At 47.3% G+C, this 24,479-nt stretch overlaps 1 protein-coding gene across 5 annotated transcripts in view; it reads left to right on the top strand.

Moving 5' to 3' along the window:
* Nucleotides 1–3,269: 3,269 nt before the first annotated feature.
* Nucleotides 3,270–24,479, top strand: part of Il5ra (interleukin 5 receptor subunit alpha) — a 41,486-nt gene continuing 20,276 nt past the window's right edge. For 3 of the 5 annotated variants that reach the window (XR_011705570.1, XR_011705569.1, XM_027931866.3), the window contains exons 1-10: nt 3,270–3,412; nt 4,137–4,306; nt 4,554–4,711; nt 8,855–8,943; nt 10,152–10,297; nt 11,220–11,358; nt 11,953–12,106; nt 12,184–12,371; nt 14,663–14,808; nt 17,055–17,193. Coding sequence is in view for 3 of the 5 variants with exons in the window: in XM_027931866.3 (XP_027787667.3) it covers nt 8,871–8,943; nt 10,152–10,297; nt 11,220–11,358; nt 11,953–12,106; nt 12,184–12,371; nt 14,663–14,808; nt 17,055–17,193 (985 nt within the window). In the remaining 2 variants the exon portion in view is untranslated. Of the gene's footprint in view, nt 3,413–4,112; nt 4,307–4,553; nt 4,712–8,854; nt 8,944–10,151; nt 10,298–11,219; nt 11,359–11,952; nt 12,107–12,183; nt 12,372–14,662; nt 14,809–17,054; nt 17,194–24,479 lie in introns of all 5 variants that reach the window. The other 2 variants (XM_027931867.3, XM_027931868.3) reach the window with 2 other exon arrangements.

Genomic DNA, 24,479 nt, shown 5'->3' with positions numbered 1-24,479 from the left:
CTTGATTTTAATCCGCTCGGATTTTTCTAACAGTTACCCAGAATTCTGATTAGATCTTGTCGGGGACACTGTCTAGAGTTTTTATGGTGGTTTTACTGAGATATGATTCACATGTCAGACAATTTACCAAAAGTGCAGAACTCTGTGGTTTTACGGTGTCTGCAGAGATGGCAATGTCACCACAATCAATATAGAATGTTTTCATCACCCCCAAAGAAGTCTGGTTTCCCAGGTTCTACCAGCCACCACACTTCCCCCTCCAACCATAGAAATTATTTTTTTTGACTTACGTTTTCAATTCTCTCGGATGGGTCTTTGCCTAGAAATGCAATTGCGGATCGGAGGCAGACACTATCCTTTTGGAGAAATGCCTGTTAATTTTCCAAAGTGGTTGTACCATTTTACAAGCCCCACCCACAGCGGCGGGGCGGGGGGGGGGGTGGGTTCCACTTGCTAACTTTTCATCTCAATTGCTCTTCTCCCCATATTCAATGCTGTACTTTAGAAAACTGTGGGGGAACTCGGGCCTTGTGGTTTCTCAGAGGAGGCAAAGAAGGCTTTGAGGCCAGAAAGGGCCTCCCCAAAGCGAGAGCCTCAAAAAAATGGAGGGGGTCTTTGCAGCCGAGTTAAAGTCGACTGTAGATTATTTTTATCACTGTCAACCAGTGTCTTTGAAGACACAGAGGGAGAGGGTGACGCGGGGGAGCCCCGTGTTATCTGTGCACCAAGTTAAAGACAGGAGGCTGACCAAAGTCATTTCCACATGTATCTTGTGGGACTGGGGATGTGGTTCAGTGACTGAGGGCTTGCCTGGCATGTAGGAGGCCCTGGGATCAATACTCAGCACTGAAAAAAAGGTATAATGCAGGCCAGGCATGGAGGAGTACGTCTGTCATCCCAGCGGCTCAGGAGGCTGAGGCAGGAGGATCACAAGTTCAAAGCCAGCCTCAGCAAAAGCGAGGTGCTAAGCAACTCAGTGAGACCCTGTCTCTAAATAAAACACAAAATAGGGCTGGGGATGGGGCTCAGGGGTCAATAAAAAAAAATTTATCCCCACATTTATATGGACTAAAACATTTCTACATATAAAAGCACAAGAATAAAATAAAAGACGCATTAATTAATTGTATCCTAAAGAATGAAAGTGACTTCCTACAACATAAACCGCCCACATTCCTTCTCCATTGCTGTTATGAAAACCGGGGTGGGGGACATAAGCACATGACTTTTTTATTATTATTATGGGCTTCTTTGGGACAGGATCATATGCCTGGGTGAGTGTCAGTGCGGGGAGCAGCCAGCTCTAATTTTCTGTAACTCTGAGAGCACCTGGCACGGTGCATAGCTGCATGCAGTAAATAGGTCTTGTGTGCAAGAGCTTCAAAAAATACAGGGAACAGTATAATGCAGGCTTTTGAGCCCAGAATTACTGCCCTTGCAGTAGTACTCATAAGTATTCTCAGCTTCTTTAGTGATGGCTATGCTACAACTAAAGCCAGATGAGGAGGACTTCAAAGAGCTGCTCAGATGACTGATAGCCTATCTTAACTTCTCTAGGCACCTCTTGGCAAAGAGATGGATCTCTCTCTGTTCCTTCTTTTACTTCTCCTTTCCCCCCAAGGAAAGTCACATTTGGGGGGGTCATCTAACAATGAAGGATCTGGTTTCCTTTGGGGCAACTGTCCCAGTTAACAGTCTGGCACAGTAGGGGCCCTCAACCATGGAGCCACATCCCCAGCCTTATTTTTGTATTTTATTTAGATACAGGGCCTCACCGGTGCTGAGGCTGGCTTTGAACTTGTGATCCTCCTGCCTCAGCCTCCTGAGCTGCTGGGATTGCTGGCGTGCACCGCCACGCCCGGCCCTGCAGTAGGGATGCAGAGACGTGTGGAAGTTTCCATCAATGGGCTTCCTGTCCATCATATCAGAAATGGAAACGCTGATCTAACTCTGGCAACCCGTTCCCTGTGCGTCCGCTATCTGTCTGCTCCAGTGTCCCCAAACTGAGATTTGCTTCTCCTGGATTGAGGAATCGCAGCACCACATGCACCCCCAGGGCTAAAGCCCTCTCAAAGGCAACCAGCAACATCAACCACAGCACAGATAATGCATTCAACACCCTTTTTATCTGGTCAGTCCCACCCTAGGTCACATGTTTAAAAGAAGGCAGCTTTGCTCGCAGCTGACCTTGAAATTCCCTAGAAGCAAACAGAAGAAAAAATGTGGGGCTGGGTTTGTAGCTCAGGGGTCTAGCACTTACCTAGCACATAGGAGGCACTGGGTCTGAACCTCAGTGCCACATGTAAATAAATAAATAGAATAAAGGCATTGTGTCCACCTACAACTAAAAAATAAATAAATAAAGATGTGGGGCCGGGCTCGGTGGTGCACGCCTGTCATCCCAGCAGCTCAGGAGGCTGAGGCAGGAGGATCGCAGGTTCAATGTCAGCCTCAGCAACATGGAGGCCCTAAGCAACTTAGTGAGACCCTGTCTCTAAGTAAAAAATAAAAAAGGGCTGTGGCTCAGTGGTGAGTGCCCCTGAGTTCAATCCTCAATATCATTAAAAAAGAAAAAGAAAGAAAGAAGAAAAGAAAAATAAATGTGGAAAGATAAAAATAAAGAGGCTGGGGATGTGGCTTGGTGGTTAAACGCTCCAGTTCCAAAATAAATGAATGAATAAATGAATAAATAATGTGTTTAAAAAGAAAGAAATGGAACAAAGGAAGGAAGAATAAGTAGCTTTGCTTACATGGAAACAGAGCTTGCTACCAAGACAGAGAAGGGCAAGGGGCATCACCCAGTGACCGAAAACTTGCTCCTCAGGCTCAGAACGAGGGGACTTTCCTATTCCTCAGGCTGAACTGCTTGTCAAATCATGTACCCGGTTTTGAACTGGAGACGAAGACACAATCACTACTCCAGAGGATGCAGCACATAAAAAAAAAATAATAATAATAATGCAAAGCTTTAGAGGGTCCAGAGAAGACTCCATTACCTGGTGGTCACCAACATAAGTTAATGTCAACTCCCAAAGACACCAAACTGTGTCCCAAAAGCAGGTCACGGTGCAGACAAGACGGTTATCAGATAGTGGCTAAACGACCCCGAGAGATGCTTTTGATTGACAGCGGGGTGGTCATCGGGAGTGCCAAGCTCATCACCCTGGCCCTCTTACCCACTCCTTCCTCCTCGGTGTTGGCTTAGAGAAGGTGCATTGCTCTCCCATCGCGGAGGAACTGCCTGTGAGTTTCTCACCAGTGCAGCTGTGATGATGACACACTCAAGAACTGTCTCCGAGTCAAGCAGTGCACCCCGAGATAAGGCTCCCTCTCCATGCCCGGCTGCCGGCCTCTGAGTGCACGGCCTCTGCACTTCTCAGGAAGCCGGCCGCAGACGCCTGACTCATCTCAGGTGAGCAGAGGGACACCTTGTCCTAGGACACAGGCTCCGGAGGTACCCCGTGCACCCCCTCCTAATAATTGCATGGTGGGGAGGGAGGTTACCAAAAAGGTGAAAAGTTGCAATTTGTAAAGGCAGGGAGATCTTTTCAAAAAACTTTTGTCAGTAAAGACAGAATTAATGATGAGGCTTCAAACTTGCATCAGGCAGGGGCTGGCCAGAGAAAGCACTTTTCTTTTTGACTTTATGAATGGATTAAGTAAGAAATGGGCTAATGCATGCCGGGCTGAGTCCTATTAAAATAACACTCATAGTTTTGCTAAAAATTTATATAAATATGACACATCTGTTTTCCACGGCTCCAGATCGATACTGGATGGGATGAAAACTAGCACACACATGCAGCTAAGATTTCTTAGAAAATATGTGAGTCTAGAAAATAGAGTGTCATAATGTATCTTGGTTGAGGAAGTTTCAGAGCTCACCTGAAAAGTTGCAAATTAAGAACCAATTGCAACAGGGGACTGGTGTTACCGTATGTAACCAAAGGCAGTTTGCATTTTTGTTTCTGCTGAAGGTTTTTTGGATTTCCAAGATAGTTTGTGTCTAAAGTGTTCAAAAAGTTGCTGAGATCTCTCTCTCTCTCTCTCTCTCTCTCTCTCTCTCTCTCTCTCTCTCTCTGCTTTATGTTCACTTAATTATTTACCCAAAGCAAAGAAAATATATTTCCATGCAGATTCAAGACACAAAAGAAGAAGGAGGGAGGAAAGGAAAATCAGACTCTTTGAATACTCCACGGATCTAAAATTCATTTAATGCATGAAAACTGACCGTGCTTCATACTTATCCTGCAGAATGCATTCGATACTCCATTTAAATGAAATATACTGAACATTTCATGACTGGGTATGATCTCTAGATTGCTACTCCATGTGATTACTTCCCCTTTCATTGTTATTGGGAAAAAAAATATCAATCTATGTAGCTGTTAAAGGTTTGCATTTCAAAATCAAGTCACCTGATTGGTTTACATCCTCACTTGAAAGCCTGCACGGGGGAATTTTTAGGCCAGGGACCCAGGGGACTGGGCTTGTTCCAGGCTCCCTGTTCTGCACCACCCCCTGACCTTGCTGGTCCCCCTGTTTGATTTCAGCACTTATGTCCTGCCTTGTCACGGCTGGGTATTGATTTGCCTCTGCTCTACCCACCTGGACATCTGCCCCACGCCTGGGTCGGCCACCATGAACATGACCAACGGGGTCCTTGGTTTCTGCTGTCGGTACTGGCTTTGAGGAGAGTGGCCGTGCACAGGTACGTTCAGGGATGTGGGATGATCACGTTTGATGGGAGCGAACATATTTAACTATCGGGGATATCTGCAGCAAATTGGCCAGACCCTCAGGGTGGCGGTACCATCTCCTTCTGGACAGAGGGTTTTGTGTGTGTGTGTGTCCACAGTTGGAACCCATGAGTGGTACTTTAGGACTATTTCAGAAAACCAATCAGAGGCTCATTAGGGGTGAAACAATACACAATCCCAAATTGGCTGAACAATCCTTGTTAGCCATCTATATTTTTAGGAAAGTGCTTTTGGTTTATTACATTCTCTCTTTTTCTCCTAAAAAAAAAAAAACACAAAAAAACGTGTTTTATTTCTAACTGCACGGTACAGGATAAAAGAGGAAGTTAACTCTTTAAAGAGTCCAGCAGAGCACAGATCCTCTCCGTATCTTTTCAATTTCTGCTGTGAGGTGGAGCCTCGAATTTGATGTCACTGCAGCTAACTCAAAAAAAAAAAAAAAAAAAAAAAAGGGTCTAAAAAATGGGCCTCAACCACCACTTTGGTTGTCAAATACATGCTCTGGGCAGAACATCAATAAATTATAAAAAGGGGGGAAAAAAGAGAGAGAGGGGAAAGATTTTTTGTGACCCTGAACTTCAGTAGAACTGGACGGATTTCTCAAGAATCCCGGGGAAGTCCACCCCCCCCCCCTTGGTTTACACTTGACTTAACTTTCTAGAAACATCTGTCCTGAAAGAGACTGTGCCCCTGTTTTCTTTCACCTTTCATGGCCCACCGGAAGCTCAATTCTCGGAGGGCACTCGAGGAATCCTAGGTTGACTCAACCCCACGACACAGGAACAAGTAGCTCCTGATCTGTCCTCGAGATCGAGTGCGTGTTCCCGAGTGACCTCGGGTGGGCAGCTGGGCCTCCTTCCTTTTGGTTAGCTTGAAGCCTATCATGCTGATGTCCTGGTTTTCTGTTGGACCTTAATGGGCCACCAGGAGAGGAAGGACGATTGTCATTTGGAGACGATAGATGGGCGCCTATAAATGCAGCTGGTGAATGGGCTCTATTCTTGCACCATGGAGAGGACAGGGTATTTTTGGATTCAAGAGAGATCTGAGCTTCTGTCCCCCCACCCCCAACCCAGCCACTGTCAGCAAGAATGACTGCTCTTCAGGGGACCAGAAGTTTTAAGGGGCCACCGCTGGGGGTGCTTCCATAGAACAGAGAATCAGCAAGACTCAAGAAAACGGGGTGTGGGGGGGGGTCCGATGGTGAATCTCCAGGAAAGCTGAGCCTGAAACCCATCTGTGTACCCCAAATCGCTCTTCTTGGTCACCTTTAGACTCGTACGTGAGTACATTGTGCAGCAAATGTGACAACTGATTTTTCTCTCCAGGTTACTATCTATTTGAATAGAAAACATCCCCAAGAGATGCAAAAAAAAAAAAAAAAAAAAAAAAAAATCTGTTTCTGTCCAAAAGTTGATCCTCAAAAAAATTTCTAATGATCAAATTTGGAAAAAAAAAACCAGTTCTAATTTCTGCAGCTACGTACGAGTATATGGCCCATTCTAAGGGAGAGTTCTTGCTTATGTAAAATATTCAATCATCTCCCCACTGAGAAATTCAACCGTTTTGTTATTGACTTCGACAATTTAATTTGCAAAAGATGAACAAATGTTTATTATTTTTAGAACGTCTGGTTCTAACATATCTCTTACTTGGTAACAGTCACTAGGTGGGGGTATGTATGTGTGTGTGTGTGTGTTAATTTTGCAATTTTTTTTTTCCCCTGATCTGAAATTCCTATTGATGAAATGAGTGCAGTTAGATGGTAGTTGATATCATATCAGGAAATGCTGACATCTTAAGACATCACTTACGCAGTCTCAAGAGGAAGCTCTCTTGGTTGTTGAGAAGGATATTTTATCTTTTCTGCTCAGGCTCAGAAGATTGCTAACACTTCCCTTTAACTCATTGAAAGTACTCACTGGTTGGAAATATGAAAGAAAAATGTGAAAATGTCTGGATTTTTGTTTCGTCATCGCTGTGGGTTCAAAACGTCTTTCGCTAGTTGGAATTGTCGGAGAAAAAGAAACAAGATGATTACTTCTATCGAAATGGCCATGGTTCCGATTAGCAATACTTAAGTTTATTTGAAAAAAAGGACTTTATGGTTTCGAGGCTGTTTCTTTCCTACCACGGTGACCTTTGCCTTTAGTAACTTCAGTAGCAATAACTTAAGCAGCCACTTAGCTAAGAAAAAAAAAAATGAGGAGTTTTGTGCTATTTGCTGAACTTACCTGTTTACTCAGGATCTCTCCTTTGGTTCCACTGGAATTATATTTGGAAAATATCAAGCTATTAAAATAAAACTGTAAACATAAAACTATAAGTCATTCTAATTAGGACCCTAGAGTGGACACAGTGTAGGGTTTTTGTTTTGTTTTGTTTTTTTTGCTCTTGGAAGATTCCAGATGGGGCCCAAGTTCTTTGCTGAGTGGTGGCTTGTTCTTTGGCAAATTTTCAGACTCATTTCCTTCGATGGTAGGAATGATATCTATGCACTGAATCACTGGGGACCGTGTGGCCGCAGGAAGGACGGCTCTGGGAGAAGTGTGGGTGGCTCGTACTTATGTGCAGCTCCCAGGAGAAATATCTGTGCAGGGAGAAGCTCGAGATTTATTTTCTTTAAATGTTTTTAAAAAATTTTTCTAATTAGTTATACATGACAGTAGAATGCACTTTGACACATTATACATAAATGGAGTATAACTTCTCATTCTTCTGGGTGCCCGTGTAGTAGAATCACACCAGTCGTATAGTCATATAGGCACAGAGAGAGATAATGTCTGATCCATTCTCTGTCCTTCCTACCTCTACGACCCCTCCCCTCCCTTCACTCCCCTCTGTCTAATCCAAAGTACCTCTATTCTTTCCTAGCCCCCACCCCTTTGTTGGGAATTAGCATCCGTGTATCATTTGGCCTTTTGTTTTTTGGTATTGGCCTTATTTCACTTAGCATGATATTCTCCAGGTCCATCCATTTACCATCAAATGCCATAATTTCATTCTTTAAGGCTGAGCAATATTCCATTACAGTATATACGTACCACATATTTTTTATCCATTCATCTGCTGAAGGGCACCCAGGTTGGTTCCACAGTTTACCTATTGTGAATTGTACTGCTATAAACATTGATGTGGCTGTGTCAGTATAGTGTGCTGATTTTAGGTCCTTAGGGTATAGACTGAGGAGTGGCATAGCTGGGTCCAATGGTGGTTCCATTCCCAGTTTTCTAAGGAATCTCCATACTGCTTTCCAGAGTGGTTGCACCAATTTGCAGTCCCACCAGCAATGTATGAGTGTGCCTTTCCCCCACATCCTCACCAACATTTATGGTTGCTTGTATTCTTGAAGAGATTTCTAATGGAAAGTTCCTCAAGAGAGATGCTTCTCTCTGCTCTTTGCCCCATGAAACAGGATGCTAAGTTTTTTTCCTGCTTTTTCACACTGAGCGATGGTGCCTTTTCCCACGGTGAGTTCACTCTCATCGTCCACTTGTTTCAAGTAGGTAGAAATATTGCCAGAGGTGGAAGCCAGGGTCTGGTGCATGATAAACACCCACTCTACCACCCAGTCACAACCCCCAGCCTGCGGCTTATATTTAAATAGTCCTGGTAATGTTTTATGTCTGCTGTCGACCGTGCCTAACACATTTTTTTGTTGGGAGGCCTGGTCCCAACGTATAAGTCTAACATATTGTATTCCTAGTATGTAACAGATGGATGTCACAGCTGGGCATGGTGATGTGCCCCTGTAATCCCAGTGGCTCTGGAGGCTGAGGCAGGAGGATCACAAGTTCAAAGCCAGCCTCAGCAACTTAGCAAGGCCCTGAGCAACTCAGTGAGACCCTGTCTGTAAATAAATTATTTAAAAAGGCTGGGGATATTGCTCAGTGGTTAGGCACCCCTGGGTTCCATCCCTCGTACCATTAAATAAATAAAAGGATATATGTCACAAATGCTTGTTAAATGGCCAGATGCCCACATCTTACTTTAGAAAGGGGCTTTCCGTTTTTCTCAGAAATGCCAGCAAGATGATCTCAATTGTCTCCTTGCTCTCTGCAGGATGATCTCAATTGTCCCCTTCCTCTCTGCAGGATCTGATTGACCGTCATGGTCCCTGTACTCCTGATTCTTTGGGGAGCCACGGTGATACCACCCGCCGACTTACTTCCTGACCCAAAGCGTAAGGACCTTGGATTCAACGTAGTCCATCATAGAATGGGTAGCACGGTTTCCCCCTGAGCAAACCCACAGTTAGGACATTTTATATTTATCTTTAAATATAACCCTTAGCTAGCCGGGGTGGGTGCAGAGTGCTGGAAGTCTCTTGAGGACTATGGAAAATCCCCACACGTCAGTCAGGGAGCAAAAGAGGGCTCTGTAGCAGTATGAACAGTATTGGCCTAATTCTGGTTAAAGAAAAAAAAATTTAAAAAGTCGTATCAATGCATGCCCAGAAAAAAAAAATTATATAGTGACTACATCATGTTAATATCCTTCTTCATGGTAGGATAGCAGATTTTTAAAGAAATATTTTTTTAGTAGTAGATGGACACAATAACTTTATTTATTTATTTATGCAGTGCTGAGGATCGAACCCAGGGCCTCACACATGCTATGTCAATGCTCTACCTCTGAGCCACCACCCCAGCCCTTAATGTCATTCTTCATGGTAGAATTGTAGGATATTTTTTTCTTTTTCTTTCCTTTTTTTTTTTTTATTGTTCATGTTTACAAAACTGATGAGCAGGTACTGATTTGATTTTGTAATTAAATAAACTTTTTTTTTTTGAAAGCAAAGTCAAAGCGTGGTTCATGAAGCGGCTTAAAAAAAGCTGTTTTCTATAAACTTTGGACCGTGACTCATAATAGGAAATGAACGCATCACGAATCTTTATACATCATGAATCACACGTACACATACCTCAGTACCTTTATGTAATGGTAACAAGAGATTTACAAAGAAGCTCTTCTTCTTATCACGTGTGACGCACCCTGTTATTTTCTATTCTGGTATTTTTCGGTTCTGTGTTTCTTCCACATCATTGAAAACATGCTGGTCACCATCCAATAAATTGTGATTGTGGCCCATTAATAGATAATGGCCCTCAGTTTGAAAACTACGGTTACAATAAATGATGTTGAAAAATATTCATATTTCCATAAAAAAAAACCCACATCCATGGTATAGATAGACACTCGGGAAAAGTAAAAAAAAAAAAATAAGATGATGAGTCGGAAACAGTTTTAAAGAAGCATCTTCTGAAATTATTCCGGTACTGAACATCTTCGCATCCATTAGCAAAATAGTACAGTGAAATATTTTTAAATACTTGAAAGTGCTGTTTGTGCACCACAAAACATCGTGTTGCTTTTTAATTTTTTCCACAGTGTCCCTTCTCCCGCCTGTGAATTTCACCATCAGAGTCACGGGTTTAGCTCAAGTCCTTTTAAGCTGGGAACCAAATCCTGACCAAGAGCCAAGGAACGCTCACCTGGAATACCACGTGCAGATCCACGCCCCACAAGACGATGACGTAAATATCCCTTCTAAGGGCAGCTGTTATTATGTAGAGTAAATGTTGTTTTGGCTGCACTTTTTCATCAAATGAAATTTTAAGTCGAAAAAAAAAAAATGACCAAAGGTAGAATGGAGTAGGTAAGGGTTTGATGCATTTTTTCTACCATGGCATAAAGAACAGAAGACAGTAAGTAGCCTTGCAAATGGGCAGAGAGCAAGGGGCAAAGTCAGAGAAATCGAGTTCAAAGCCCCCCTCATCTAGACCCTATTTGTTGTCACCTTGGACCCGTTAGGTGGCTCCCCGGAGCCTCAGGTTGACTTCTGTGAAACCACCTGCTACACCTGCTGTGTCCCAAAGTCCCAGGAAGGCAGGAACAGTGTGTTTTAACTATTTTGCAGCCAATATGGAATTCCAGAGAATTTCCTGTTACTTCTTCTGCAGGGCAGGGGGACACTAGAGATAGGAGTCAAAGGGAACTTCAACCTTAAGCTCCATTAAACCTTAACTGTGATGCTTTGTTTGGTTTTATGAGAGGAATATGTTCATGGGCCACCGAGCAATGATGTTATTAGAATGGATTTTTAAAAATCTTTTTCTAACAAGCCAGGCGCGGTGGTACACATCTGTCATTTCAGAGGCTCGGGAGGCTGAGGCAGGAGGATCGCGAGTTCACAGCCAGCCTCAGCAAAAGCAAGGCCCTAAGCAACTCAGCGAGACCCTGTCTCTAAATAAAATACAAAACAGGGCTGGGGATGGGGCTCAGGGGTTGAGTGCCCCTGAGTTCCATCCCTGGTACCCATCCACCCCAATTTTTTTTTTTCCCTAACAAAACTTTTTCAGTCTATTTTATCTATGCACCATTTGAAAAGTGGAAGAAGAGGCATCCGGGATAAGAAGTCGTTTTTTTTTAAAGGCTACTTGTGGATTTTATTTGCAGTTTGAAACCGGGAGCACGGAGAGCACCTGCGTGGCCCCCCTCCACGAAGGCTTTTCGGCAAGCGTTCGAACCATCCTGCAGGAAGGGCGCGCCCCCCTGGCCAGCAGCTGGGTCTCTGCAGAACTCCAAGCCCCACCAGGTAAGGGAAGCTCCTCAAAGTCCAGTGTCATTCCGAACTTTGCAAAACGGGGAAACAGAAAAACTAACAATGATTTGCTTTTCTGTAGTCAGTCACCAGTTCCTGGGAGGAGTCTTCCAAGGCATGCACACCCTAACGGGGGCTGTGGTCACTTCTTATTGCCAATTCCACCTGTGCATAATATATAGTTGAAATAGGTATGCAGTACATCTTTTTTGGGGGGTACCGGGGATTGAACTCAGAGGCACTAGACCACTGAGCCCCATCCCCAGCCCTATTTTGCATTTTATTTAGAGACAGGGTCTCACTGAATTGCTTAGGGCCTCGCTTTTGCTGAGGCTGCCTTTGAACTCGCGATCCTCCTGCCTCAGCCTCCCGAGTTGCTGACATGACAGGTGTGCACCACAGCACCCAGGCATTAGGCCCCTGGGCTCTCTACCTCTAGTTTCGCTCCTCTAGGAAGTCAACTCTTTGCAAATACTAAGTTTCTATAAATAGGTGACAAGACACGTGCCATCGCTAAGGTTTCCAAAGAGGTACAAGATTCAAAAGCAACAGCAGCCACGTTGTTTTGTTCTATTTCTGACCACCCAGGGTCTCCCGGAACCTCAGTCTCGAATTTAACTTGTGCCACCAGCACGACGACGGCAGGTGGTGGCCACCTGAGGCCACACCGAGTTTCTCTCCACTGCACCTGGCTGTCGGGCGAGGAGGCCCCCCCAGACACGCAGTACTTCCTCTACTACAGGTGAGTCCCTATTTTTACCCATGCAAATGGGTCACCTCCTCTGGGCCTTTAGGAAACTCACGAGCGTTCCACTGTAGGTATGGCTCTTGGACCGAGGAGTGCCAGGAATACAGCAAAGACCCGACCGGCAGAAATACCGCCTGCTGGGTCCCAAGGTCGTTCATCAGCAGCAAGGGGCACGGCTGGCTGGCGGTTCACGTTAACGGCACCAGCAGGACAGCTGCCATCAGACCCTTTGATCAGCTGTTTGGGGTGCAAGCCATCGGTAAGACAGACTCCGCCCAGAGTGACCCACATCGCTGCATCGCAGGGTCTCAGCGCTGCACCGGGTGGGACTACGTTTGTGCTGCTGACGGGGGCAGGTGGCTCAGTGGGAGCACTGCTGCAGATTTGGGTTGCATGACTTTTGTGCTATGGGGACCGGCCCTGGATGTTGGAGGATGTCTGGCCACATCCCCAGACACTGCTCAGGAGATGCTGCCCATACCCCTGTTGGAGATGAGGATCAGGTCCTAGTTTTCGTGGTGTGGAAGATGAAACTCCCCCAAGCGTAGAAAGTGAGTTTTATTTAAGAAAGAGACAGGCACACTGAAGAGAAGGGACCCCAGAGCTGGGAGTCCAGGGAACTGGGCGTGTCTTGCTCTTTGACAGACCCCAGAACCCCCCACCGTCTCTGTGTCCTCCATGTAGGTGCCGAAGGACAGGCAGGGACACAGGAGGAGTCCTGAGCTATCCACTGAGCAGCAGTAGTGGGAGCCCAGAGTTTAGCCATTAGCAACCCATCATTGTCGTTCTTTTTAGAACCCGGAATTGAACCCAGGGGTGCTTAACCACTGAGCCACCTCCCCAGCCCTTTTTATTTTTTATTGTGAGACAGGGTCTTGCTAAGTGGCTTAGCACCTCACCAAGTTGCTGAGGCTGGCTTTGAACTCGAGATCCTCCTGCCTCAGCCTCCCCAGCTGCTGGGATGACAGGCGTGCACCACACTGCTCACTTTCTGGGTGTAGAAAAATGGCCCCCAATTATAGGAGGGATCTGTGCATATGTAGGTGACACTGGGAGATGACTTCAGCACAAGAGACTTTCACAGAACGTATCAGTTTGGGCATTCGGGAGACAGGTTGTGAGAAGAGAAGGTCCGGGGTTAGCGTTCTACTGTCGTGTCACTGGGAAAGGATTTATTTGGGGGAGAAGGATCCATGTTTTGGCTCCTTCCCAAAGAATGTCATTTTTAGGCTTGATGGATGTTTCCTTCCCAGGGACTCTCCTGTCACTAGGAAAGGATGTATTGGGAAAGGATCAATGATATCCATGCGTCACCTTCTTCCTCCTTCCCTCTTCCCAGGCCACACTGTGTGGGGGCTGTCATTTCCACATCTTTCATTTAGAACAGAACCCGACATAAATGTTCCCTGAAGACACAGACTTGTTATTCACAGGGCAGGATTTGGCTTGTGAGACACCTGCCATCAAACCGGAGCCTAAATCCGGCCCCGGAATCCCAGCCTTTGCTATTCCCTTCAATGGTACATTTCCTGTGCACCCCCCCCCCCCCCCGAAAACGTCCCTTTTATGAAAATAGCCAATAAAAGATTCCGACAGAGACCTAAAAAGCAAATGATAATGGGAAAATGGTTCCGAGCTGGTGCAGGCGGCAGGAATTTATTTTATGACCAAGTCCTGGGATTGCTAAAAGAACGAAGCAGTTTCTTGGTTGAGAACGTTCTGCTTTAGGGAAGGGCTGACTTTGAAGCCATCGGATCCCATTCTGAGTGTGTCTCTATGATCTGTTCATTGCGAGATCTCAGTTCTAGGATCTAGGACAAGGACCCACAGGAGGAATTACTTTCTTTCCAGGGACCTTACAATGGAGTCTTGCCCTGAGCTGGGGCAGGGGTGGGGGGAATTCATCCATGTAATTCTTTTTTTTTTTGGTACTGGGGACTGAACTGAGGTGCACTTGACCGCTGAGCCTCATCCCCAGCCCTATGTTGTATTTTATTTAGAGATGGTTCTTGCTGAGTTGCTTAGGGCCTCACTTTTGCTGAAGCTGGCTTTGAACTTGTGATCCTCCTGCCTCAGCCTCCCAAGCTGTTGGGATCACAGGCATCCAGCCACCCATGCAATTCTGTCAGCCTCAATCTCTACAGCTCACAAGAAGGGTCTCTTTTTCATGCCACTACAATACAGGAGTCCTAAGAAGTCACAAGCTTCCTGTGGCTTGAGATGAGCTGATTGACATCTAATGATAAACTAGGCACATTGGGGCACGCCTGTCATCCCAGTATCTGGGAGGCTGAGGCAGGAGGATCGCAAGTTCAAAGCCAGCCTCAGCAAAAGTGAGGTGCTCAGCAACTCAGTGAGACCCTGTCTCTAAATAAAATGCAAAATAGGGCTGGGGAGGTGGCTCAGGGGTCGAGTGCCCCTGAGTTCAGTCCCCACAAAAAAAGAAAGATCTACTGGTAAATTTTGAATGCCTGGAGAGGTGTGGGTGGATTGGAGTTAACTGGCCCTGATCACCAACTCAGTGTCACTGACCTCTCCTTCTCTAACCAGCTCGAGCGAATCCGCCAGCCAATGTCACAGCCCAGATCCAGGGAACGCGTCTCTCCATCCGTTGGGACAAACCCATTTCCGCCTTTCCACAGCACTGCTTTGATTACGAAGTGAAGATACACAACACAAAGAAGAATTATTTGCAGGTAATTCCTCAGAGGGTTCCAAAAGTCCATGACAAATATTCATTTTATAAACATTAAAAAAATTTTTTTTTCTCCATTGGCTGCTCTGGTTATAGCTGGGTACGAACGAGGTCAACTGCATCTGCCCAGGTGTTATGGAAATCAACCAAACCATATAAGCCTTTTGTTCTGCTTAGGGATGAAAATAATCCCAGGGGTCAGATGAAACCTCGTGGGTACTGGTGGAGGGAAAATGTGAAATGTCGTGGCTCTGGTTGAAAGCAGAACCCTCAGTGTTCCAAGACCTATAGTCATGGTTTTGGCTGTGTTAGATCCCATCTCAGCCCAAAGCTACAGGCAACCCAGGTGCCATCGATGGATGACAACACACCCAAGATGTGGTGTGTACACACAGTGGAAGGTGTCACTCAGCCTGGGTTTATTTACTTTTTACTTTTTGTTTTTTGGGGCACTGGGGATTGAACCCAGGGGCGCTTAACCACTGAGCCACATCCTAGCCCTTTTTAATATTTTATTTAGAGACAGAGTCTCACCGAGTTGCTTAGCATCTTGCTAAGTTGCTGAGGCTGGCCTTGAACTTGGGATCCTCGTGCCCCAGCCTCCTGAGCTGCTAAGATTACAGGTATCTGCCACCGCGCCTGAGTTTTACTCAGCCTTTAAAGGGAAGGAAATTGAAACAGGCTTACACGTGGATGGACTGTCAGGACATGGTGCTCAGGGAATGAGCCACTATGAGAAAGACGGAGAGATGTGTGATTCTACTCACAGGAAGCATCCAGAGTGCTCAAGCTCTCTAAACAAACCGGTGCTATTGCTTGTGATTCAACCTGAGCTACATCCCAGCCCAGAGGGCCAGTTTTGCAAGATGAGAAGCACGGGAAGATGGACTGTATTTAAAACCGCTGATCTGTACACTTAAAAATGCAGCAGATGGTCAATTTTATATTGAATGTATCTTACGGCAGTTTTAAAAAACACATACAGGGTACAGTGGCATGTGCCGGTCATTCTGGCTACTTGGGAGGCTGAGGCAGGAGGATCGCAACTTTGAGGCCAGCCTAGGCAACGCAAGTGGATCCCATCTCAGAAAAATAATAAAATAAAATAAAACCCTCCCACCTCATTAAACTGCCAACATTTCCTGAGGATAGATTACGTGTCAAGCTTTATCATTTTATCTTATCCTCACAATAACTCTTGGCTAATTAACATTCCCTTTGGAAAGGCAAGACCTGGAAAAAGACACGGTCTTGCTCACAATCAGCAAGCTAGAGCAGAACACAGGGGCGGCAGGCTTCGAACCCGTGTCTCACTGATAAGAGAAAAAGTAAATGCAGAGCAATGTGATCTCATCAATATATTTTTGGGGGAGTACCAGGGATTGAACTCAGGGGCACTCGACCACTGAGCCCCACCCCCAGCCCTATTCTGTATTTTATTTAGAGACAGGGTCTCACTGAGTTGCTTAGCACCTCACCTTTGCTGAGCCTGTTTTGCCTGCAAATTTTTTTGGTGAATGGTGAGAGGCTTTGCAGGCCATTCATTTTTCTATCAAAATTACTCAGAATTAAAGCGGCCACAGCGTCAACAGATGGGTAAGACTGCTTCCCATACGGCTTTATCTGTGGGCACGAAGATTTCCATTTCACGTGGTTTTCATGTATCATGAAACAAGACTCTTCTTTGGAGATTTTCCAGCCACTGAAAAATACCTAAGCCACTGGGTGAGGTGGCGCACACCTGTAAGCCCAGGGGTTGGGGAGCCCGAAGCTAGAGAATGGAAAGTTCAAGTCCAGTCTCTGCAAATTACCAAGACCCTAAAGCAACGTAGGGAGACCCTGTCTCAACATTAACAATTTTGAAAAATGCTGGGGTTGTCTATCACCTCTGGGTTCAACCTACTGTACTAAACCCCTTCTCCACAAAAACCCCCAAAACGTAGCAGGTCATAGTTTGTAGGTCATTCAAAAATCAGGTGGCAGATGAGTTTGCAGATACCAGGACGCCCTTGTGACATTGTTTAGGATTCAGGACGCAGAGGGAGAAGCCCAGGGAGCCTCTTCACACTGCATCGGAAACATCAATTGGGCCCCTACGGGAGCTCCTGGCCTTAGCATGGATGGCCAGGTGTCTTTGAGTGACTTCCTGAACACCGGGTCACTTTATCTCTACAGGACCCCCTCAAGCTGGTCATCGACATACCTTACGGGTTTTGAGATTCTTACAAGACTTTTCCCCCCATGTAGATGGAAAGGATCACGACCAACGCGTTTGTCTCCGCCATTGACCATCTCTCCAAGTACTCCATTCAAGTGAGGGCGGCCGTGAGCCCCGCCTGCAGGACAGCCGGGCTCTGGAGTGAGTGGACTCCACCTATCTATGTGGGTGAGTCTCCGAGAACTTGGGGGGGGGGTCTTGGGACGGTTTTGCGTCTCTGCTGGGTCACATCTCCTATGGCTCCACCGCTAGTTCCATCAGAGGTGGCTTCTCCAGGAAGCCAACCAAGCCTGGGTGTCCACCCGGTCCCCAAAGCAAGCCCTTCTCGTGAGTCCTACCTGTTGTCTTGCTTGGAAGCCTCTGTTCTTCCTTGAACTTTTTCAGCTAAGTGAAGATCTACAAGCTGTTCAAAGAAAAAAGAGCTCAACTGCCATTTACGTAGCTTACCCCAAGTTCAGTGTCCTGCAAAAAAAAAAACTTAGTACCATATGATGGTCAGACTATCAGGGATGCCACTGCACCTATCTTATTCAGATTCCGAGGGCTTTATGTGCATTCATTCATGGGTTCCGTTCTGCGCAATTTCAGCACATGTTGAACTGCAAGTGTCAATATGTATCTTTACAGAGATCCAAAGTGTATCAATAGGATACAGGACAGCGCATTACTAGGATTCCTGATGCTGTGCCCCCATCCCCATTTTTCTTTGGTACTGAGGATGAAACCCAGGGGTGCTTAATCACTGAGCCACATCCCCAGACCGTGTTTTCCCCCCAGCACTTTTTTTTATATTTTATCTGGGTGCAGAGTTTCACCAAGTTGCTAAGTGCATCATTAAGTTGCTGAGGCTGGCCTCCAACTTTCCATCCTCCTGCCTCAGCCTCCAGACTCACTGTGATTCAGGTGCATGCCCCTGGGAGTGGCTCCTCTTGCCGATTTTATCACCGCACCCAATCTCTCTGTCTCCCTCCACCTTTCCCAGCAACCACTCATCTGCTCTCCAGCTCTGTGATGTTCCCATACCTAATTCTGAATTTATACTTCAGTTCTTTTTCTTCAAAAATGACTCTGAAATTGAGTGATCTTCAGAAAAATCTAGATCCCTCCCTGAGCCTTCTCTCTCATGGACAGAAGATCTGAATTTCTGGGTATTTCTTGAGCACCTGGGTTGTTCTGCGGTGGTTTTGGTTTTATGGTCAAATTGGCTAGTTTGTTTGGCAAGTAAAATGTCCACCTTACCTGTTAGTGGGGTCTCTGAAAGGTCACGGGCATTAGATGGTGGCTGTGCACGAAGGGCACATTTTCCCAGACCCTCCCTGGGAACACAGGCACTTCTCGAGAGAGACAGGCCAGTTAAAGAAGCAGCTATTAGGTCTCGCGTGCCTGTCAGAACCACGCAGCCTGGAGAGGCAGATGAACCTGGTCGAGGGTCTACGGGAGCAGAGAGGATAGAAAGAACCCAGGAGTCCCCCACTGAACGCCGGGGTTGAACACCCAGCCTCCGCACACACAGGGGCCTCGTATCCTTGGACACACTCATCTCTCTGTGGGACAGCAGGAAGCAACTCCAACCTGTCTGCCTCCCAGGGTTTTGCGAAACACAGCAACCAGAGCAGGTCACAGGTATGGGAGGTTATTTGCCAGACACCGTGCTAAATGACTCTCTTGCATTATCTCAATTAATTCGCTGCACCGACCTATTTTGCAAGAAAGTCTAGGTCACTTGCAAGTGGCAGGAAGAAATGGGGCTCAGCCCTAGGCTGAGGCCAGCACCCCATCTCTTAGCCCCGTGGTATAGAGTGTCAACATCCTGCAAGGCGCCAGGTGCTGTAGAAATGAAAGACCCGTGTAAGAGATCTTGGTTACCCCTCCACCCTGATCCCCCGAAATCTGCTCTGTATTTCATTGACTTCAACTACAGAGTGGATCTTGAGGCAGTGACCCATTAGACCCTGAGAATGTGAGTCAGACCTGAGGCCTATCAGGTAGACTTCCACGGAAGACCAGGGAAGAGGAACACTGTTTGGAGTCAGAGGGGCCTGGGACCCCTAAAAATTGTGCAGTGCGCAACACACATGGCCTTACGTGGTGGCCCTGACATCACTAGAGGGCTCGGAGAGCAAGCAGGAGCCTTCCAGAGGAGAGGGAACTGAAAGCAGGGTAAGAGGAACTGAGAACACACCGCATCACCTGCTGCAGGGTTCTGCTGAGCCTGAGCCCCCCTCTCCGTGCCCTGAGGTTGACCTACCTCCGCTGACCCCAGCACACAAGGGACTTCCCTCCACCCTGCTTCGTGTACACAGATAAAAAAACTCACTCTGGGCCCAGAAAGAGAAACACACAGAAGAACCACGTCTCGGCAACGCTTTTGAACAAGATGATTCATTTTGTCAGATGCCTGGGGTGGGGGCTTCATTTTCATTCCTCGAATTCACAAGGTTTCCATTTTTAAAGTGTTTTCTGTGACTTCCCAGGGCACCAAGCTCGGTGGCCCCGTTGATATTTCTAAGCACCTTCCTAACACCACAGACAGACAGATGTGAGCTCCTTCCCCAGCCCTCTTAGATTTTGTTTTGAATGCTGCCCAAGGAACTTCAAAGCACCATGCTAGAGACCAAGGTCAAGGGGCTGGCTAAGAAACCACTTCGGCTTTGGGAAGGGGTGCCATGTGAAGGTGTCGCCCCAGTTGACGAGAGCGTGGGCCATCTAGGTGTTAGCCGGGGCTCTGCCCATGTCCAGCTCTCCCACCCAAGTTAGAAGGGACCAAAGATAATACAGAGAAGCAGGTACTCAGAGGCTGCCTAGGTACAGTGTTCAGGAGGATTCTGAGGATGAACGTAGATCAGAGGGCATGGAGATCTCCTGCCACCGCGGCAAGGGACCGAGTGGGGACTCTGCCCGTCCAGCCTGACCCCTCTTGGCCTGTGTCCTCAGGTGTGAGTCAGAGTCCCTTCCCCCTGTCACCAATCCTGTTTCTCCGCCCCCCCGCATCACCCCTCCTTGAAACTGCTGAGCGGCGAAGGGGATCCGGACGGAGGGTGCATTTTAAGCTGGTTTTGAACTCGTCCCTCACTGGCCACTTTAGGGCCCCTCTTGCCATTACGTCCTAGGCAACAGCTGGCTAGTGCAGATCTCAGCTCATTACGGGTCCCCGCCCCCTGCACCCCACCCCCAGGTGTCCCTCTTGGATGGGTGGCATTTCACCCATTTCACCGATAGCCGCCCCTTTCATGAAGAGGAGGCGAGACCGTCTCAGCCCCAGGGGCGTTTTCACGTTGTCCTGGGGGTCACCTGCTTTCACTTTTCCAGCAGTGTCTTGTCACTGTGTCGATTCAGAGGTCCCCGGGTCTTACGGAAGGTGTTGAGTTTGCAGAATTTGGGGGGAAAGGCCAGGAGGAGGCCAAGAGGGGCCCTTGGTACTAAGGACGGAACCCAGGGGGTGCTTAACCACGGAGCCCCCTCCCCAGCCCTTCATTATATTTTATTCAGAGACAGGGTCTTGCTGAGTTGCTTGGGGCCTCACTAAGTTGCTGAGGCTGGCTTTGAACCCTGGATCCTCCCAGCTCTTGATCTGCTCAGCCTCTGTCCTGCCAAGCAGCAGGGCCAAGTTCCTGGACCTCTTCCGGCTCCTCTGACCCACCTGCTCCTCTCCAGTTCTCCTCCTCGTTCATTTGAATGCAGATCCCTGCAGGATAAGGCCATCCTCGCCTCCTGCCCGCTGTGCATTTTTGTTGAGGATTCTGACAACACTCCGATTTGGGTCATGCTTCGAGGATTTGCAGACGTCACCTTGAGGCCTGAGTGCTGACTCCACGTCATCCCCATTAGGAAGACCCTGAATGGGCATCGAGCACCTACTCCGTGGGCACCGTGCCAAGCCCTTTGCACACATCCACCCCCCATCTCCATTTTGCAAAGTGGGAGATAGACTGACACCCTGCTCGGCCACCTCCAAAGCAAAAGGTGGAACCCGGATGGAGCCCCTGCACCTTGCTGTCACCTTTGGGGGTTGGCAGCTGATCCCACAGGGAAGGGAGCTGCACAAAGTGTGCGGCCCTCACTGCCGGGAGGCCTTTGACTGCAGAGAAAGAAGCCGCCCCAAGCCTAGCCTTCCTGGGGGGTAGCTCAGACACACAGGGCCTCTCCAGCCCTTTGTAAAGGCCCCAGCCTCCAGTCCCCATGGCCTCTCCAGATTTCCCTTCACCTGAGCCATTTCTCCAGGTGAATGAGACTGTGTGCCTTTTGGGGGTGGTGACCTCCACCCTCTGCTCTCTCATGCTGTCTTTTTGGGGGGCTCCGGCTGGGGCCCGTGCTGCACTGGAGAGCCCAGGCACCTGGAGGTCAGCTTGTGCCTTTGACTTGCACTGGGATCCCGGGATCTCCTGAGAGCCACCACAGCTTGGCCCTTCCACCAGGGAAAGCTGGTTGAACCCGGCATCCTGGATGTGCACACTGAGGTTGTGTCCATGACTCAGCCCTCTTGGGGCCTTTTGAACGTCTCTAGAACCAAGTGAGCAAGAGGGACTTGCAGGGCAAGAGGGGCTGCAGCGTCCAGTCACAAGTGGCTTCACCAGGTCCCGCACCAGCCAGGAGCAGAGCTGGCACTCACTGGTCCAGCCCTGGGGACTTCCTCGCCCCTGGATGCCATCCCACCCCTCATCCACCCCCAGGCCACAGAACAATAGAATTTCCACCCGTTGGATCATCTGCAAAGCTGAGATGTCAAAAATACAGGAGATCGAGGTCCCCAGAAACCAGACAGCTGGGTTCCCCAAATGCTCCAAGTTGGCCACGTGTGCAGAGTGTCCAGGAACCAAGTGGTCAATCCCGAGGGCTGCTGCCCCTCAGGACAGGCTGTGCGACTCCCTGTTTCTGGAACGCATCTTGACATGAATACAAGGCATTGCCCGGCGACTTTTTAAAAGGAAGCATCTGTGGCTGCGATTTCAGCGGTGGGCAGGGTATCGTCCTCCCGTTAGAGAAAAGATTCAAGTTACCTGGAAATTGTGAACAGTCCCGGGACTGAACCCAGGAACGTGTGCATGAAATATTTCTTAAAAAAAAAAAAATCTACAAGGCCAAAGACTCCAAAATTCAAAGTAAGGATGTGAGATTTAGGATAAAGAGAAACACTGAATCCTCAAGGAAACACCCACAAGCCACTGAGATGAAGAAAACTTAGCTGCCTGTCAATCTTGGCCTGGGCCCTTGTAAATGGAGGTAAATAGGCAAATGCAGGGAAAATGGGTGTGAAGTTGTGCAGGTCCATCCTGAACCCACCTCCTGTCCTGCCCCTGATAGAGCCCTTTGATAAATACAGGGTGCCCAGACCAAACCAGGGCCGCTCGCTCTCGAGACAGTGCGCATTCTCCCTTCCATGTGCATTAGCCTTCCTAAATGAACCTGTCTGTGCCTTCGTGTGGCTTGCACAGAAATTCTCTCCTGTCACTTACGTCAAGAACCCTGCTGGTATTGAGTTGAGCTCCCCATCTCCTCTGGGAACTCCCTGGACCCTTCTCTGCAGACATCTGTTCTCTCGTGACATGTTCGAAGGGCTCTCCCAACTCTTAGGCTGCAGAAATCCTTAATCCTCATGACCAGCATAGCTAGACCATTGGTGGGGCCTGCTCTCCTTATTCTCCCTCAGCAACACCATAAGACGTGCCCGGTTCATTTATTTATAGTTATGTAGTTATAACTCACTTATTTATAGCCCCTGGCTCTCAATTCTTTGTGCATTAGGAAATAACTGGATAGCAGGTGATTGACAAGTAAGATGGTGAGTGCTCTTCCCTGCACTAACTGTACCTGCCAACATATTTGGTCTTTGCAAGGAAGCTGACCTGGTTGTGTCCTTTCTCAGCTGCATGTGAGTAGACCCTGCTGGAGTCAGGCCAGCGGCCATGACCCCTTTGCCAAACTCCCCCTAAGCACTCCAGCATGGTACCTTACGTGCACGGATAGCATTGTTCTTTTTTTGATGGAATGAAATGAAATCAGGGGCCTTGATCTCTTTGCTAATACGGGGAGAATCTTTGCTTATCAAAGGGAGAGCTGAACTCAATAACCAGAGAGTAGTTTAACTGAAAAGATCTTTGTAATCATGGTCACAAAACAACGGTGCTATTATCAGGACTTGACATATCAGGCTAGTGGGTGTTACACAATGTGAGCTGCAAACATGGCCGTGTGTGTGTGTGTGTGTGTGTGTGTGTGTGTGAGCCTGATAATATTTACAACACTGCTTCTTCTTTCTATAGGACCCCAACTTTCTCTGTCCGCTGAACCTAGTTGTAAACAGGTACCTTTCTTCTTGATTGACAGACTTGGTACAGAACTCGCATCCGTGTCGACAAGTGTAGCATCTCTGGATAGACTCATTAGGGTACTTGCATAATGAGAAGGAGAGGGGAATGGTTTATTTTTAGGGGACAAGGTGGAAGCCGAATTCCTTTTTCAGACAAGAAGAGTGGGACATGGAGTGAGCCAGTATTGGAGGTGATGCTATAAATTCACCCCAGTTGCTCTTTAGCTATGAGCAAGTGTGGTCAAGGTCAGGTTCACCGGGGCGCTTCATCTGCAGAAATGAATCCTACCACTGATGAGCATGGGTGAGATTTGGAAAAATGAAAGGTCGTGCCTCTCGGCGGGTGTTCTCCCTAATTTTAAAAACCAAGGCTAATGCACATAGAACATTTCAAAATAAAAGCTTTTTTTTTTCCCCAACAGAAACGTTATCTTTTTTAATTTGTTCTAAGTAGTTATACATGACAGCAGAATGCATTTTGACACATTGTATACAAATGGAGCATAACTTCTCATTCCTCTGGCTGTACATGGTGCAGAGTTATACCAGTCGTGTGGTCATGTGTATGTAGGATAATAATGTCTGTCTTATCCCACCATCCTTCCCACCCCCACAGCCCCACCCCTCCCCTGTCTCCCCTCTACACAATCCAATCTTCCTTTATTCTTTCCTACCCTATATATTTTTTTTTGATGCAAATTTGGGTTTGGCTGTTCTCAGCTTTGCAAAAACACCCAAGTGCATTTCATCTATGGGAGGTTTTATTTTATTTATTTATTTTTTGGGGGGTACCAGGGTTTGCACTCAGGGGTACTCGACCACTGAGCCACATCCCCAGCTCTATGTCATATTTTATTTAGAGACAGGGTCTCACTGAGTTGCTGAGCACCTCGCTTTTGCTGAGGCTGGCTTTGAACTCGTGATCCTCCTGCCTCAGCCTCCTGAGCCGCTGGCATGACAGGTGTGTGCCACCAAACCTGATTTATGGGCAGTTTTTGATCTAGACCTGGAACTGTGTATCCTGACAGGGTCAGGAGGAAAGGCCTGGGAGAAGACTTAAATTAAAAGATAAGATAAAAGATAATAGTTGCAAATATCCAGGGGTCACGGGATGAGCGGAGAGGGCCAGCCGAAATTACAAAGGGGA

Source organism: Marmota flaviventris, chromosome 20 (genome assembly GCF_047511675.1).
Source record: "Marmota flaviventris isolate mMarFla1 chromosome 20, mMarFla1.hap1, whole genome shotgun sequence".
NCBI lineage: Eukaryota > Metazoa > Chordata > Mammalia > Rodentia > Sciuridae > Marmota > Marmota flaviventris.
Note: the sequence above shows the minus strand (reverse complement) of the source record. Positions and strands in the feature narration are given on the sequence as shown.